General features: G+C 30.7%; 8 protein-coding genes across 8 annotated transcripts; 6 read left to right on the forward strand and 2 right to left on the reverse strand.

Annotated features, from left to right (window-relative positions):
• Positions 1-687: 687 nt before the first annotated feature.
• Positions 688-2,139, forward strand: SCDLUD_003426 (uncharacterized protein; the record flags this gene model as incomplete). Its single annotated transcript, XM_046077975.1, has 1 exon — positions 688-2,139. One exon carries the CDS (start codon positions 688-690, stop codon positions 2,137-2,139), a length of 1,452 nt encoding a protein of 483 aa, XP_045934377.1.
• A 656-nt stretch (positions 2,140-2,795) lies between these two features.
• Positions 2,796-3,899, reverse strand: SIS1 (type II HSP40 co-chaperone SIS1; the record flags this gene model as incomplete). Its single annotated transcript, XM_046077976.1, has 1 exon — positions 2,796-3,899. One exon carries the CDS (start codon positions 3,897-3,899, stop codon positions 2,796-2,798), a length of 1,104 nt encoding a protein of 367 aa, XP_045934378.1.
• A 699-nt stretch (positions 3,900-4,598) lies between these two features.
• Positions 4,599-5,510, forward strand: LST8 (TOR complex subunit LST8; the record flags this gene model as incomplete). The annotated part of the gene is made up of 1 exon (XM_046077977.1): positions 4,599-5,510. The coding sequence occupies one exon, from the start codon at positions 4,599-4,601 to the stop codon at positions 5,508-5,510; it is 912 nt and encodes a 303-aa protein (XP_045934379.1).
• A 388-nt stretch (positions 5,511-5,898) lies between these two features.
• Positions 5,899-6,816, forward strand: RLP7 (Rlp7p; the record flags this gene model as incomplete). The annotated part of the gene is made up of 1 exon (XM_046077978.1): positions 5,899-6,816. The coding sequence occupies one exon, from the start codon at positions 5,899-5,901 to the stop codon at positions 6,814-6,816; it is 918 nt and encodes a 305-aa protein (XP_045934380.1).
• A 450-nt stretch (positions 6,817-7,266) lies between these two features.
• PGS1 (CDP-diacylglycerol--glycerol-3-phosphate 3-phosphatidyltransferase) lies at positions 7,267-8,754 on the forward strand (the record flags this gene model as incomplete). The annotated part of the gene is made up of 1 exon (XM_046077979.1): positions 7,267-8,754. One exon carries the CDS (start codon positions 7,267-7,269, stop codon positions 8,752-8,754), a length of 1,488 nt encoding a protein of 495 aa, XP_045934381.1.
• A 220-nt stretch (positions 8,755-8,974) lies between these two features.
• Positions 8,975-9,913, reverse strand: SCDLUD_003431 (uncharacterized protein; the record flags this gene model as incomplete). The annotated part of the gene is made up of 1 exon (XM_046081456.1): positions 8,975-9,913. The coding sequence occupies one exon, from the start codon at positions 9,911-9,913 to the stop codon at positions 8,975-8,977; it is 939 nt and encodes a 312-aa protein (XP_045934382.1).
• A 436-nt stretch (positions 9,914-10,349) lies between these two features.
• RER1 (protein retrieval receptor) lies at positions 10,350-10,937 on the forward strand (the record flags this gene model as incomplete). Its single annotated transcript, XM_046077980.1, has 1 exon — positions 10,350-10,937. The coding sequence occupies one exon, from the start codon at positions 10,350-10,352 to the stop codon at positions 10,935-10,937; it is 588 nt and encodes a 195-aa protein (XP_045934383.1).
• Positions 10,938-11,542: 605 nt separating this feature from the next.
• Positions 11,543-12,700, forward strand: SCDLUD_003433 (uncharacterized protein; the record flags this gene model as incomplete). Its single annotated transcript, XM_046077981.1, has 1 exon — positions 11,543-12,700. The coding sequence occupies one exon, from the start codon at positions 11,543-11,545 to the stop codon at positions 12,698-12,700; it is 1,158 nt and encodes a 385-aa protein (XP_045934384.1).
• Positions 12,701-13,736: the final 1,036 nt, after the last annotated feature.

Below are 13,736 nucleotides of genomic sequence, written 5' to 3' on the forward strand. Positions count from 1 at the left end.
ATAAAAGGGAAAAGGGAGAGGGGAGTGTAAAAACGCAGATGGTTTAGGCTTTTGTAATTGTAGTGGAAAAGTTTTATTATTATTATTATTATTATTATTTTTTTTTTTTTTTTGCTTTTTTATTTTTAATTGATGGTAAAATTTAATTAAAACATTTCTTCAATGTGGTGGTACAAGTTCTGTATTCCCGAGAGATCACGGGCCTTTGAGTCTTTCGGATGTTCATGAAATATCGATATTTGGAAACGAGAAAGAAAATGGGGAAAAAAAAAAACGTTTCTTTTTTTTTTCTTCTTCCAAGATTTCTAATTTTATTTACTTTCTTATTTTCATTAAAAATAAAAAAAAAAATAGAAAAAAATTTTTTTTCTTGATTATTTTTCCTTTTTTTTTTTTTCCATTTGATTTATGTTTTATATTCTTTCCTGACACATTATCCACCACTTGTTTTAATAATTCTTTTTTCTTTATTCAGGTTCTTGCACACATTATATATATCCCATTTTTAAAGAATCCATTAAGTCTCCTCCACTTTGATTAAAATAAAAAAGGATAATTAAATATTTCAATTTTTTTTGTTATTTTTTTTTTTTTTTTTTCTTCTTCTTCTTCTTTCTTTTTTTTTCTTTTAATTTACCTTTTTGACTCTGATTTTGAACAAGCACGAAGAACAATATAAGCAAAAAAATGAGTGAAGAATACGTTATTAAACCAGAAAACGTTACTCCATCTGCTGATAGCAGTAGCTGGCCGTTATTATTAAAAAATTACGATAAGTTACTAGTTAGAAGCGGACATTACACTCCTATTCCAACAGGTTCTTCTCCATTAAAAAGGGACATCAAGTCCTACATTAGCTCCGGTGTTATTAATTTAGATAAACCATCCAACCCATCTTCTCATGAAGTTGTTGCTTGGATTAAAAGAATCTTGCGTTGTGATAAAACTGGTCATTCAGGTACTTTGGATCCAAAAGTTACTGGTTGTTTGATCGTTTGTATTGATAGGGCTACTAGATTGGTTAAATCCCAACAAGGAGCCGGTAAGGAGTATGTTTGTATTGCCAGATTGCATGATGCCTTAAAAGACGAAAAGGATTTGGGTAGGGCTTTAGAAAACTTAACTGGTGCTTTGTTTCAAAGACCACCTTTAATCTCTGCTGTTAAGCGTCAGTTACGTGTTCGTACGATTTATGATTCTAACTTGATCGAATTTGACAATAAAAGAAACTTGGGTGTCTTTTGGGCCTCTTGTGAGGCTGGTACCTATATGAGAACATTGTGTGTTCACTTGGGTATGTTGCTGGGTGTTGGTGGCCATATGCAAGAATTACGTCGTGTTAGATCTGGGGCTTTGTCCGAGAATGATAATATGGTTACTTTGCATGATGTTTTGGATGCGCAATGGGTTTACGATAACACAAGAGATGAAACTTATTTGAGAAATATTATTCAGCCATTGGAAACTCTATTGCTTGGTTACAAGAGAATTGTTGTTAAGGATTCTGCTGTCAATGCTGTTTGTTACGGTGCTAAATTGATGATCCCCGGTTTATTGCGTTATGAGGACGGCATTGAATTATATGATGAAGTCGTGTTAATGACTACAAAGGGTGAAGCCATTGCTGTTGGTATTGCACAAATGTCTACTGTTGATTTGGCTACCTGTGATCATGGTGTTGTTGCTAAAGTTAAGAGGTGTATTATGGAAAGAGATTTGTACCCAAGAAGATGGGGTTTGGGTCCTGTTGCCCAAAAGAAGAAGCAGATGAAGTCTGATGGTAAGCTTGATAAATTTGGTAGAGTCAATGAAAAAACACCAGAAGATTGGAAGAAGTCCTATGTGTCCTTGGATAATGTTGACTCGCCTGTTTTAGAAACAAAGAAGGAGGAAAAGAAGGAAGAAAAGAAGACAGAAGAGAAGGAAGAAAAGAAAACAGAAGAAAAGGAAGAAAAGAAGGCAGAAAAGAAGACAGAAAAGAAGGAGGAAGAGAAGGAAGAAGGAAAGAAAGATAAAAAGGAAAAGAAGGACAAAAAAGATAAAAAGGAAAAGAAGGACAAAAAAGACAAAAAGGAAAAGAAAAGAAAAGCTGAAGATGAAAAGACCAGCGAAAAGAAGAAGAAGAAATCCAAGAAATAATTAAACTAATATATCATGTTAGCCATAATAAAACATTCTTAATGTCGGTCTGTATTTGTATATTTAATAGTTTTTGTTTTATATAAAATGTAAAAAAATGTCTAAAGTTTTTTTTTTATAGTTTTTCTTCCTCCACCTCCATATTATGCTTATGTATTAAAAAAATGCATTTTCCACTGAATCGAAATAACGTATTTTCTATCAACCAACAATATTAATACACACATACTGCTGCAACAGAAAAACTCTCAAATGAAGGCAAGAAATGAAATATAATCTACAATCCATATTTCACCGACTAGATATTAAAAAAATATATATATATTTAACATAAATAATATATTATACACAGAAAATTATATAAGACGGGGCGGGGGAGATAAATGCAGATAAGGAGCAAACTTTATAACAGTCATTAGAACTTATATCATCCATCAAATAATAAAATAATATAAAGATTTATATTTTAAATTCCTTCTTTTCCCCATTTTTTATGTCGTTATTGTCATTGTTGTTGTCGTTTCGTTTTTCAAAAAAATAAAATAAAATAAAACAAAATAAAATAAAATAAAATAAAATAAAATAAAATAAAAAAAATAAAAAAAAATCAATATACACTATGTGCTTTCATTTCTTTTTGTATGTAACAATGAGCTCTAGAAATTTTCAGAAATTGCAGTTTTTTGCTGTGGAGTTAAAGATATTGGGTAATCGATCTTATACTTCACCACCAAATCACCTCTTTGTGTTGGTGTCTTTTGCAATGGCATACCTTGGCCTGGATACCTACTAACTTCAGTTGGCTGGACAGGTTGAACTTTAGTCACTGGAAGCGTTCTACCGTCAATAGTCGGAACACTCTTAGTGAATCCTAATAAAGACTCCTTAAATGATAAAGGCATGGTGTAAATTAGATCATCACCTTCCCTTTTAAAATATTGGTGTGGTTTTTCTTGAATAACAAATTGCATTGTTTGTCTTCCTCCTGTCTGTGGGTTATAGTCACCTTCATTCTTATAAGTGATCTTGGTACCAGCCTTCCAACCACGTGCCATTTGGATATCAATTTGTTTTTTTTCTGAAGTGCCGTTAGGGCCCTTTCTGGTGATCTTGAATGATTTCTTATTACCTTGATATAAATCTTCTAAACTAACCGGTAAATTGACTTGAACAACCTTTTCTTCCGGCTTTGGAGAAGCACTTCTACCAGAATTGGCGCTAAACCCGCCAGGCATACCACCGGCAGAATGGAAATCACCACCAGGAAACCCGCCGCTAAAGCCACTCTGTTGATGTCCGCCAAATCTACTTTGTTTTTGTCCTCCAAATCCACTGGAACTAAACCCACTTGCACCACCAAATCCACCATCATCACCACCAGCGAAACCGAAGGGAGACCCACCTCCAAAGAATTGCGAGAAAATATTAAAGGCATCTTGATCAGAAAAGGCATGGGCACCACCACTACTAAAACCACCGCGACCTCCGGCACCTCCAGCACCGCCGGCACCGCCCATACCACCAAAGGCTGGACCACCATTCCTTGCAGCCTCCAAACCATAAGTATCATATATTTCTCTCTTTTGTTTATCATTTAAAATTTCATAAGCTTCTGAAATTTCTTTAAACTTTTCGGTATCACCAGTTGGTTTATCGGGATGGTATTTTAAGGCAGCTTTTCTATATCCTTTCTTCAATTCAGCATCTGACGCACTAGGAGAGACGCCTAATAAATCGTATAATTTCGTTTCTTTAACCATCTTTTCTTTTTTTTCTTTTTTTTTTTTTAACTTGTGTTTTTAACTGTTAATATTATAGGACAGATTATTTGTCGTTTTTTGTTCTATCTTTCTTTTTTTTTCTTTTTTTTTTTTTTTCCACTTGCAATTGCAAAGTTTTTACTAATTAGCACCTAAGGATTAGAAGCTTGAAATATTGTTTCATAAATAGCTTCCTTCTTTATATAGGAAACCTTGAGTTAAGAACAAGGATAAATAAAATTAATTAATTCTCTCCCTGTTAATTTGTTTTCCACCTGAATAAAAAAGAAAAAATAAATAAATAACCTCCTCCTTTTCCTGTCTTTCTCCCTTTTTTTTTTTTTTTTTTTGTTTTTTTAACTGAGTTAAAATGGAATAGAAATTTCTAGAATATTCTACAAGCTTACCAGTTTTTAATATTGTGACACCATATATTAAATGGCTTGTCCGAACTATGGAAGTAAGTGCAAGTTGTCCGTTCAATCTTTAGATCCGTCTTTTTTTTTTTTTTTTTTTTTTTTTTTTTTTTTTTTTTTTTTATTTGCCATTTATGTTTTACGAATCTTTGCAACGCATTTAAATAAATGATTTATGAAAATAAAAAATTAAGAATAGAACCTGAATAAAGTGGGTATATATGGCCATTTAAAAAAGAAAAAAAAAAAAAAGAGAGAATAATATAAAGTCATAATAACGAGAATGTCTGTTTTACTTGTATCCGCAGGATATGACCACACAATTAGATTTTGGGAAGCCTTAACAGGGGTTTGTTCGAGAACCATTCAGCACACAGATTCACAGGTTAATAGGTTGGAAATGACTTCTGATAAAAGATTTCTTGCTGCTGCTGGTAACTTACATGTCAGGTTGTATGATATTAGATCAGCAAACCCTAACCCGGTTACTTCCTTTGAAGGTCATAAAAATAACATCACTTCAATATCGTTTCACCAAGATAATAAATGGATGGTCAGTAGCAGTGAGGATGGAACTATTAAAGTTTGGGATGTTAGATCGCCATCTGTCCAAAGAAATTTTAAGCACAATTCGCCTGTTAATGAAGTGGTTATACATCCGAATCAAGGTGAATTATTATCATGCGATAGAGATGGAAACATTAAAGTCTGGGATTTGGGCGAAAATAAGTGCTCACAAGAAGTAACACCTGAAGATGATACACCTTTACAAACTCTATCGATTGCAGGTGATGGATCTCTATTGGTTGCTGGTAATAATAAGGGGAGTTGTTATGTTTGGAAAATGCCCAATTGCACGGATGCCTCGGTATTAACACCACTAACAAAATTTAGGTCGCATACAAAATATATAACAAGAGTTTTAATATCGGCAGACTCAAAGCATTTAGCCACGTGTTCTGCGGATCACACTGCCAGAATCTGGAGTATAGAGAACAATTTTGGATTAGAAACTACCTTGGACGGACATAAAAGATGGGTTTGGGATTGCGCGTTTAGTGCGGATAGCGCTTATTTACTAACGGGCAGTTCAGATCATTATGTAAGGTTATGGGACCTTTCGACAAATGAAATCGTTAGGCAATATAGTGGACACGATAAGGGTGTGGTTTGTGTTGCATTGAATGACGTATAGTGGAATTTATACTAGTATTTTTATTTTTTTTATCGCTGGCTTATTCTTACTATTGTTTATTTTTTTTTATTTATCCGAGAGTCCGGAATATACCTCTTTCTTGAAAATCACGTTTCTTTTTTTTTTTTTTTTTTTTTTTTTTTTTTTTAGTTCTGATCAGAGTTATTTTCTTTTTGCTGTTCTTATCCATCATTTTCTTCATAGATATTATCTTAAATTAAGCTTGGCTATGTCTCTTTTCCTCTTATATTTGACAATTTCTTTCTTTACTTTTTTTTTTTTCTTTCATTTATAACAAGGCTCTAATAAAAGAACATTAAGTCCTACAATACACACACACACACACACACACACACACATATATATATATATATATATATATTAAACCATGTCTGAAGAACATAAACAATTAAACAGTAATCCAGAAATTTTATTACGTAAAAGAAGAAATGCTGATAGAACTAGGTTAGAAAAGCAAGCTTTGGCTAACAAAAAACAACAATTGGCCAGGAGTAAGAAATCAGCTGGGAAAAATAAATTTATAAGAGCTGAAACCATTGTGGCAACCACTTTAGCCACCACAAGAGAAAAGGAGAGGGTTAAACGTATTTCTAAATTGGAACACAAGAAGTCTAGAAAAGAAACAGAACATATACCATCTGACAGAGATTTTATCTTGAAAATTACTGAAGTTGAACCAACTGAAGAAAATAAAGATGGCTTAATCAAGGAAAAAATTGAATATGATGGTAAGGAATGTTTATTGTTTGTTATTAGGATCAGAGGGCCTGTCGCCGTCAAAATGCCTCGTAAAGTTTTCACTATTTTAAAATTGATGCGTTTGTTGGAGTTAAATACTGGTGTTTTTGTTAAATTAACTACACAAGTTTATTCATTATTGAAATTAATATCGCCATATATTATTATTGGCAAACCTTCTTTAGCATCTATTCGTTCTTTAATTCAGAAGAGAAGTAGAATCATGTATGCAAGGGAAGGTGAAGAGCCAAAGGAAACCATCTTAAACGATAATTCTATGGTTGAAGAAAAATTAGGTGACCAAGGTATTATTTGTATCGAGGATATCATTCATGAACTATCTACATTGGGTGAATCATTTTCCAAGTGCGCCTTTTTTCTGTTACCTTTTTCCTTAAATAGAGAAGTTTCTGGGTTCGGTGCTTTGAGCAGTCTAAAAAAACTGAAATTAAGAGAAAAAAATAACAAATTATTAGAAAATTCAAACAGTTCTACCGCTCCAATAGTTGAAGTAGATATTGATGCTTTTATTTCCAGGTTGAATTAGGAAAGGCTTATGTATTTATTATCGTAGTTTGTTTGTTTGTTTGTTTGTTTGTTTGTTTGTTTGTTTGTTTGTTTGTTTTTATTTATTTTATTTTTTCCGCTTCTATATTATTATGTATATTAAGTACTTAAAATGTTAAATATAAATAAAACAAAAGTAGTTCATTGTTTGTTAAATTTTTACCTTAGTATAATCTGTTTTGGTTTTACAAAAATTTTTTTTTTTTTTCTTGATATGCTTTTTTTGTCTTGGTTTCCATATTTCTTTTTTTTTTTTTTTTAGCGAATAAAAAGGTATAAAAATAAACTATATATATATATATATATATATCTCAATAATTTTTAACCGCTATTGATATTTAAATAGTAATAAAGTAAATATAACTTGGAAGTTAAAAGGAAAATGGCTTTAAAAAATCTAGCCATTACCAAACATATAGAAAAAAAAAGAATGTACTCGTCTATGGTAGATATTGTCAAACACACTTTCCAAAATACTTTGCAAACAAAATTTTATTTCAAAAGTGGGCAAATTGAAGTTATAGACCATCCTGTGGAATTCTATAAAACTTTAAAAAACAAGATTGCACAATCGAAGGATAAAATATTCATGGCCTCTTTATACTTGGGAAAGTCCGAAGAAGAAATAATACACTGTATATCAAAGGCCCTACAGAAAAATGATGAGCTAAAAGTCTATTTCATGGTTGATGGGTTGAGAGGAACACGAGAATCACCTTCGAAATGTTCTGCCTCCTTGTTAGCTCAATTGGTTAGAGACTATGGAGACAGAGTTGATGTTAGAACCTACAAAACACCAGCGATCTTTGGATTAAAAGAATCGTTGGTTCCCAAAAGATTCAATGAGGGATTTGGATTACAACACATGAAAATTTATGGATTTGATGATGAAGTTATCTTATCGGGTGCTAACCTATCAAGAGATTATTTTACAAATAGGCAGGACAGATATTACCTTTTCAAGTTAAAACCGTTTGCTGATTACTATTTCAACCTCCACCAAATGATCAGCAAGTTGTCCTTCAAAGTACTGTATTCTACAAATGCTCAAAAATACGTTTTGGTATGGCCTGATAATAATTTGGCCAGCGACCCAAGACGAAACAAAACTAAATTTTTGGAACAGACATCTAAACTTCTACAAACTTTTTTCAAGACACCATTTGGGAATAATACTACAACTAATACTTTAAAAGTAGGAGAACAGCAAGGAACTTTATATCCCACAGTAGTTTATCCCGTTTCCCAATTTACCCCCTTATTTTCTGCGTCTATTGGAGATCAATCCACAGAAAAACCAAGTATACTAAAACTGTTAACCAGCACATTGCAAAATAGAGATGAACAGCAACTCAAACAGAAAAGCTGGGTTTTCACAGCAGGCTATTTTAATATGTTGCCTGAAATAAAACACAAATTGTTAAGTTCTAAGAGTGCTAAAGGTACAGTAATTACTGCCTCGCCACATGCAAATGGGTTCTTTGAGTCTAAAGGTGTTTCAAAATACTTGCCTGATGCATATACTTATTTATCATATAAATTCTTAAAAGAGGTTAGCAAGAAGGGATATGAAAATTCAATCTGTTTACGAGAATGGAAAAGGGGGGTGGTAAACCAGCCGTCTGGGTGGTCTTACCATGCAAAGGGCATTTGGATTACTGAGCCCGGTGAAAAAGAACCTTGCATTACTGTTGTTGGTTCGTCTAACTACACTAAGCGGGCATACAAATTTGATTTAGAGTCCAACTGTATCATAGCCACGACAGACAAAGATTTAAAAAAGCAAATGCAAGCAGAAATAGATAATATAATGCAATACACAAGTCCAGTCACTCTAAATACCTTTAAAACTGTACCTGAAAGAAAAGTAAGCAATGGTGTTAAAATTGCTACAGCCTTACTAAGTGATAAGTTATAGTTATTATTGTTATTCTTGTTATTCTTATTATTTTAATAGTTATTAAAACGAAACGTATATTACCCATTTTTGTGTTCTTCATTGAATGCAAATGATTTGAAATCACACCAAAGCAAGTTCTTTATAAATAAATAAATAAATAAAATAAAAGCTAATAGTATATTTCCCCGCCCTACCTCTCTTGTTATGGATAAAACATCCATTATTTGTAAGCATACCGTTAGCGTGTTGTATCAAATGTATCAAATTCATCAACATTTGTGGGTATTTCATGAACGATTATCCTATTGCTGGTAAAGTTACGTCTTCTCTTTAAATAAGGTGATTTGTTCAAATATAAATATTGTGCTTGGTAGAGTAGCCCCACAACGCAGAATAGATTTACAAATGAAGTTATCATAGGTTTTTGATTAAATGGAAGGGCATAAAATGGTAAACTTTTGTTTAGAGAAAAGGCAGAAAATAATGAAAATAAATTTGAAAAGAATTGCAAAACAACATATTTTGATGATAGGCCTTGAGTACACATACCTTCCCAATTTATTACTAGTTGTGGTAAAAATTTAAAAGTTGACAAAATATTTGCAAATACCCATAAATAATTTACATGTTCAATATAAAAAATACCAAACTTCCCCATATTATTATTGTTTGACAAATTTTTAATAGAACAGCAATATGTAAATATAGAAAATATTAGAATAAACAATATTGATGAAAAACAAATTTTAGACACACCTTGATGGACATGTTTGGTGAATCTATAATTGTACAATTGAATTAGAACTTTCAAAGACAGTATAAACTTAGCTATTTCAAATAAAACTAAACCATAATACAATGGCAAAACACCATTGGTACTGAAAAACTTATTTGGAATAAGAGTCTGGTTACCATTACCATCCAGTTGGCTTAATGGATAAAAAAGAGGAAACCTCTTACAGAATTGCTCTGAAACTAATTTTGAAAAACTATAATTTAAAAAGCAATAAATCAAAAGTAGTGAAATTATCATTTCTAGCATATATAAATCATCCGAAAGGCCATACACAGATCTGTGTAGACGGTTATATTTTTGTTGGTAGTTGATTGATGACAACTCAAAGCCCAGTCCCAGCAATTGGCATAAATATGGTATGGTATAGGAAGGAGCAAACATTTATATTGATAGAAATTGTTTTACGTTCTTTATTTGGTTAATAATTTTGTATCAAATATATAACGTGTATGTCATATACACACAGATATATAAAAAACAAAAATGTAGTGTATCAAAACTTTTTTTTTTTTTTTTCCTTTATTAAAACAAACACTATAAACTTTTTTTTTATTATTATTAAGTATATATTTGATTGAATTTACCCGAATTTAATATAATTGAAAAGCTAATATTTTTATTTTGTTGGCGTTTTATACTAATTTTTTTTTTTTTTTTTTTTTTTTTTTTGAAAAATTGTTTATTATTTTCAGCTTCAATTCAATTCGAAACTAAATCGCTCCCTTTCTCATTTTTGAAAATATTGTCAATGGTTCGTTACTGTAGGAAACAATTAAAAACATTCAACAAATAAATAAAAAATATCCCAAAAAAAATAATGGACACGTTGGACCCCTCTCAAGATACTCCTACTAGCAATAATCCTATTACCAAAGCACTTTACAGCTGTAAAAGGTTTTATCAAGTCAACTTGGATAACTTTACACCGTATAAACTATACAGATGGTTAACTTTAGGGGTATTGACTGTATTATTTTTTATTCGTGTTATATATTGCCAAGGTTGGTATGTTGTGTGCTACTCTTATGGTATCTTCATGTTAAATCAATTTTTATTGTTTTTAACTCCAAAGTTTGATGTATCTTTGAGAAACGATGAACAAAATGATGAATTGGAAGCTGGCGGCAATTTGGCATCTAATGATGAAGAATTTAGACCATTTATTAGAAGATTGCCTGAATTCAAGTTTTGGTATAATGGTTTCAGGGGTATTTTACTATCACTATTCTTGTCAATATTTCCAATTTTTGATATTCCGGTGTTTTGGCCAATTCTATTGATGTACTTTATTTTATTATTTATTTTCACAATGAGAAGACAGATACATCATATGATTAAGTATAAGTATGTTCCCTTGGATATTGGTAAAAAGAAATATAACTTAAAGGCTAACTCTGCTAAATAGTAAGATGGTATAGAGCAGACATCTCTATAAATATCAGTATTTGTATTACCCTGGCTAATTTTACTCTATACTAGTCTGTGCTTTATTATATATATATATATATATATATATTATTTTTCTCGGCCATTTTTATGTGTGTTAAATTTTAATTTATTCGTCAAATGGCCAATTATTTTACAAATGTAATCCTTGCCAATGGATTTAACTAATTTTTATTCTTTTATTTTCATTTTTATTTTTTACTTTTTTTTTTTTTTTTTTGCTTAAAGAAAAATGATATTAAAATTATGTTATTTGTTCCCCGTAGCTTTTATACGTATATTCAAATGTCTTGTTATTTATTTGTTTATTTATTTTGATTTTTTTTTATTTTTTTTTATTTTTTTGATTTTTTTTTTTTTTGGTTTTTCAATAATAATAATAATAAAAAAAAAAAAAACTGTTTATTTGTATATATAGTCTCTTTTCCTCTTTTTTCTTCCAGTTCTTATTTCTTTTTTTTGTTTTCCTTTTTTTTTTTCTTTCTTTATTTCCTCAGTAGTAATATCATGGTTTAATGTATGGAAGGGGGAAGAAAGAAAGTAATATAGATAATAATATCGCAAATGAAGCTTCTCAAAGAGGAAATACAGCCAGGCAAATCTTCTTGTGCAATTTTAACATTATTGCCGCAGGATAAAGAGGATTTATTCACTATCTACAATATTATTAACACTGATGACGAAGTGATCTTCAAAAAAATGGTAACTACTAAACTTGATGAGGCTAGTAAAAAAAAAAACACGGATTTGGTCAAGTTACACTTAAGAATTGTTTCATCAGAATTTGAACCCGAAAACGAATTTTTAAGATACAAGGGTATAACCGTTGAAAACGAAAATGCAGTCACTGCCAATGTGGATATACCTATCGGTAAATACTTTAGTTTTACTATTGACTTCAAGTATCCTTTTACTTTAATTAAAGAAGACTATAACGACTATGTGTCTAAATTAATTAAAAATGCCTGTAATGTTGATCATCGTACTGAGATGGGGGCAGTTGTTCTTCAGGAAGGTATAGCTCATGTGTGTTTAATATCGCCTTTCTCGACCATGCTAAAAAATAAAATTGAATATAGTATGCCAAAGAAAAAAAGAACCACTGATTTGAAAAAATACGATGAAAAAACGAACAAGTTTTATAGAGCTATTTATGATTCAATGGTTAGACATTTTGATTTTGACAAATTAAAGGTAGTACTTTTATGTTCTCCTGGTTTTTGGGCCAAAACATTGTATGGAAATATTATCAAATATGCAGAGGCAGATAAAAATAAAGCTATTTTGACTAATAAAACTAAATTTTTGGTAGCACACTGCTCTACTGGCTATCTACAAGGCATAGACGAGGTTTTAAAGAATCCAGCTTATTCCTCCAAATTGCAGGAAGCCAAAAATTCTAAAGAAACAATAATTATGGATGAGTTCTTAGACCATCTAAATAAAGATGATTACAAAGCCTGGTATGGTCGTGATGAAATAACCAAAGCTGCTGAACTAAGTGCCATACAAACTTTATTGATTACTGACACTATTCTAAGGTCAGACGATTTACAAATAAGAAAATCTTCTTTAAAATTAATTAAAGATGTTGAAAATACTGGAGGTAGTGTTTATGTTTTTAGTTCTCTTCATAGCACAGGTGAAGAATTGGATAAATTGACAGGTTTTGCGTGTATTTTGAAATATCCAATGCCAGATTTGGATGAAGACATTGATTAATTATAAAATAGTATACATAAATAGTCTATTCTTTAATATACATGTGTAAAATTGCCTGTAAATTCAATAATACTAAGAATGTTTAATTCTAGAGTTTTACGCGAGCTAGTTTTTTGATTATTTCCGTCTATATAAAAAATACTAGTTTTTTTTAACTGGGAATCAAAGAAAAAATGAACCTAGTAAAATGAGCCTCGGACAAAATAGACAAAAAAATTTTCCTTTCTTTTTGTTTGTTTGTGTGTCAAAGAATTACAGAAATTGTCTTTTTGGAAAAACTAATCATAAGTGTTTTAGATGCCAATAATTGTTATCAAAATGCAAACAAAAAAAAAAAAAAGAATTATAATACAGCATCAGATATTTCTTTAGATTTTTTAATATCAGTATCTTCCTTGTTAATTGTTATATTTTTGTAGATTGTATTAAATATAACATCTAAAGTATGTGGAAAACAACGAACTTGTTTTATACATATTATTAACCTCATTCAATGTTTACCAAATAAGCTTATAATTGGACAAGCCAGCTGTATTTTTAAAATCTGCTTGTTCCTGAAGCTCATGCTCTACATTTTGGAAATATTTGTTTATATTACCATTATTCACGATATTAGATGACCCAAGTTTCGACCTTTTAGTACCTTTTTCTTCGTTAAATATATCAGTTAGTCGTTTATAATATGGTATAATTATCGAACCCTGTTGTTTGTTTGTTAATCCTTAGTTAATCCGATTCTATATAAAATTACACGACTTAAAAATTAAATCCATTACAATTCATCGTGATGTACAAAAGTATATTGATAGGCGTTGCAATTCCAATTTTGAGAAAGAAAAAAACCCCCCCCCACAGCAAGCCTTCTTCTATTATCAAATTTAGATACTAACGACCAAGCATCGAATAGGATAATTTAAATTTAATGTTGATAAAGTAACAATAAATATGGTTGGAGACATATAAATCGAATACTAAGTATTGTTTTAATATATAAAATGTAATGTTGACTGAAAAGCTTACATATAGTTACTCAATA

The sequence above is a fragment of the Saccharomycodes ludwigii genome, chromosome IV (genome assembly GCF_020623625.1).
Source record: "Saccharomycodes ludwigii strain NBRC 1722 chromosome IV, whole genome shotgun sequence".
In the NCBI taxonomy this organism is placed as follows: Eukaryota; Fungi; Ascomycota; class Saccharomycetes; order Saccharomycodales; family Saccharomycodaceae; genus Saccharomycodes; species Saccharomycodes ludwigii.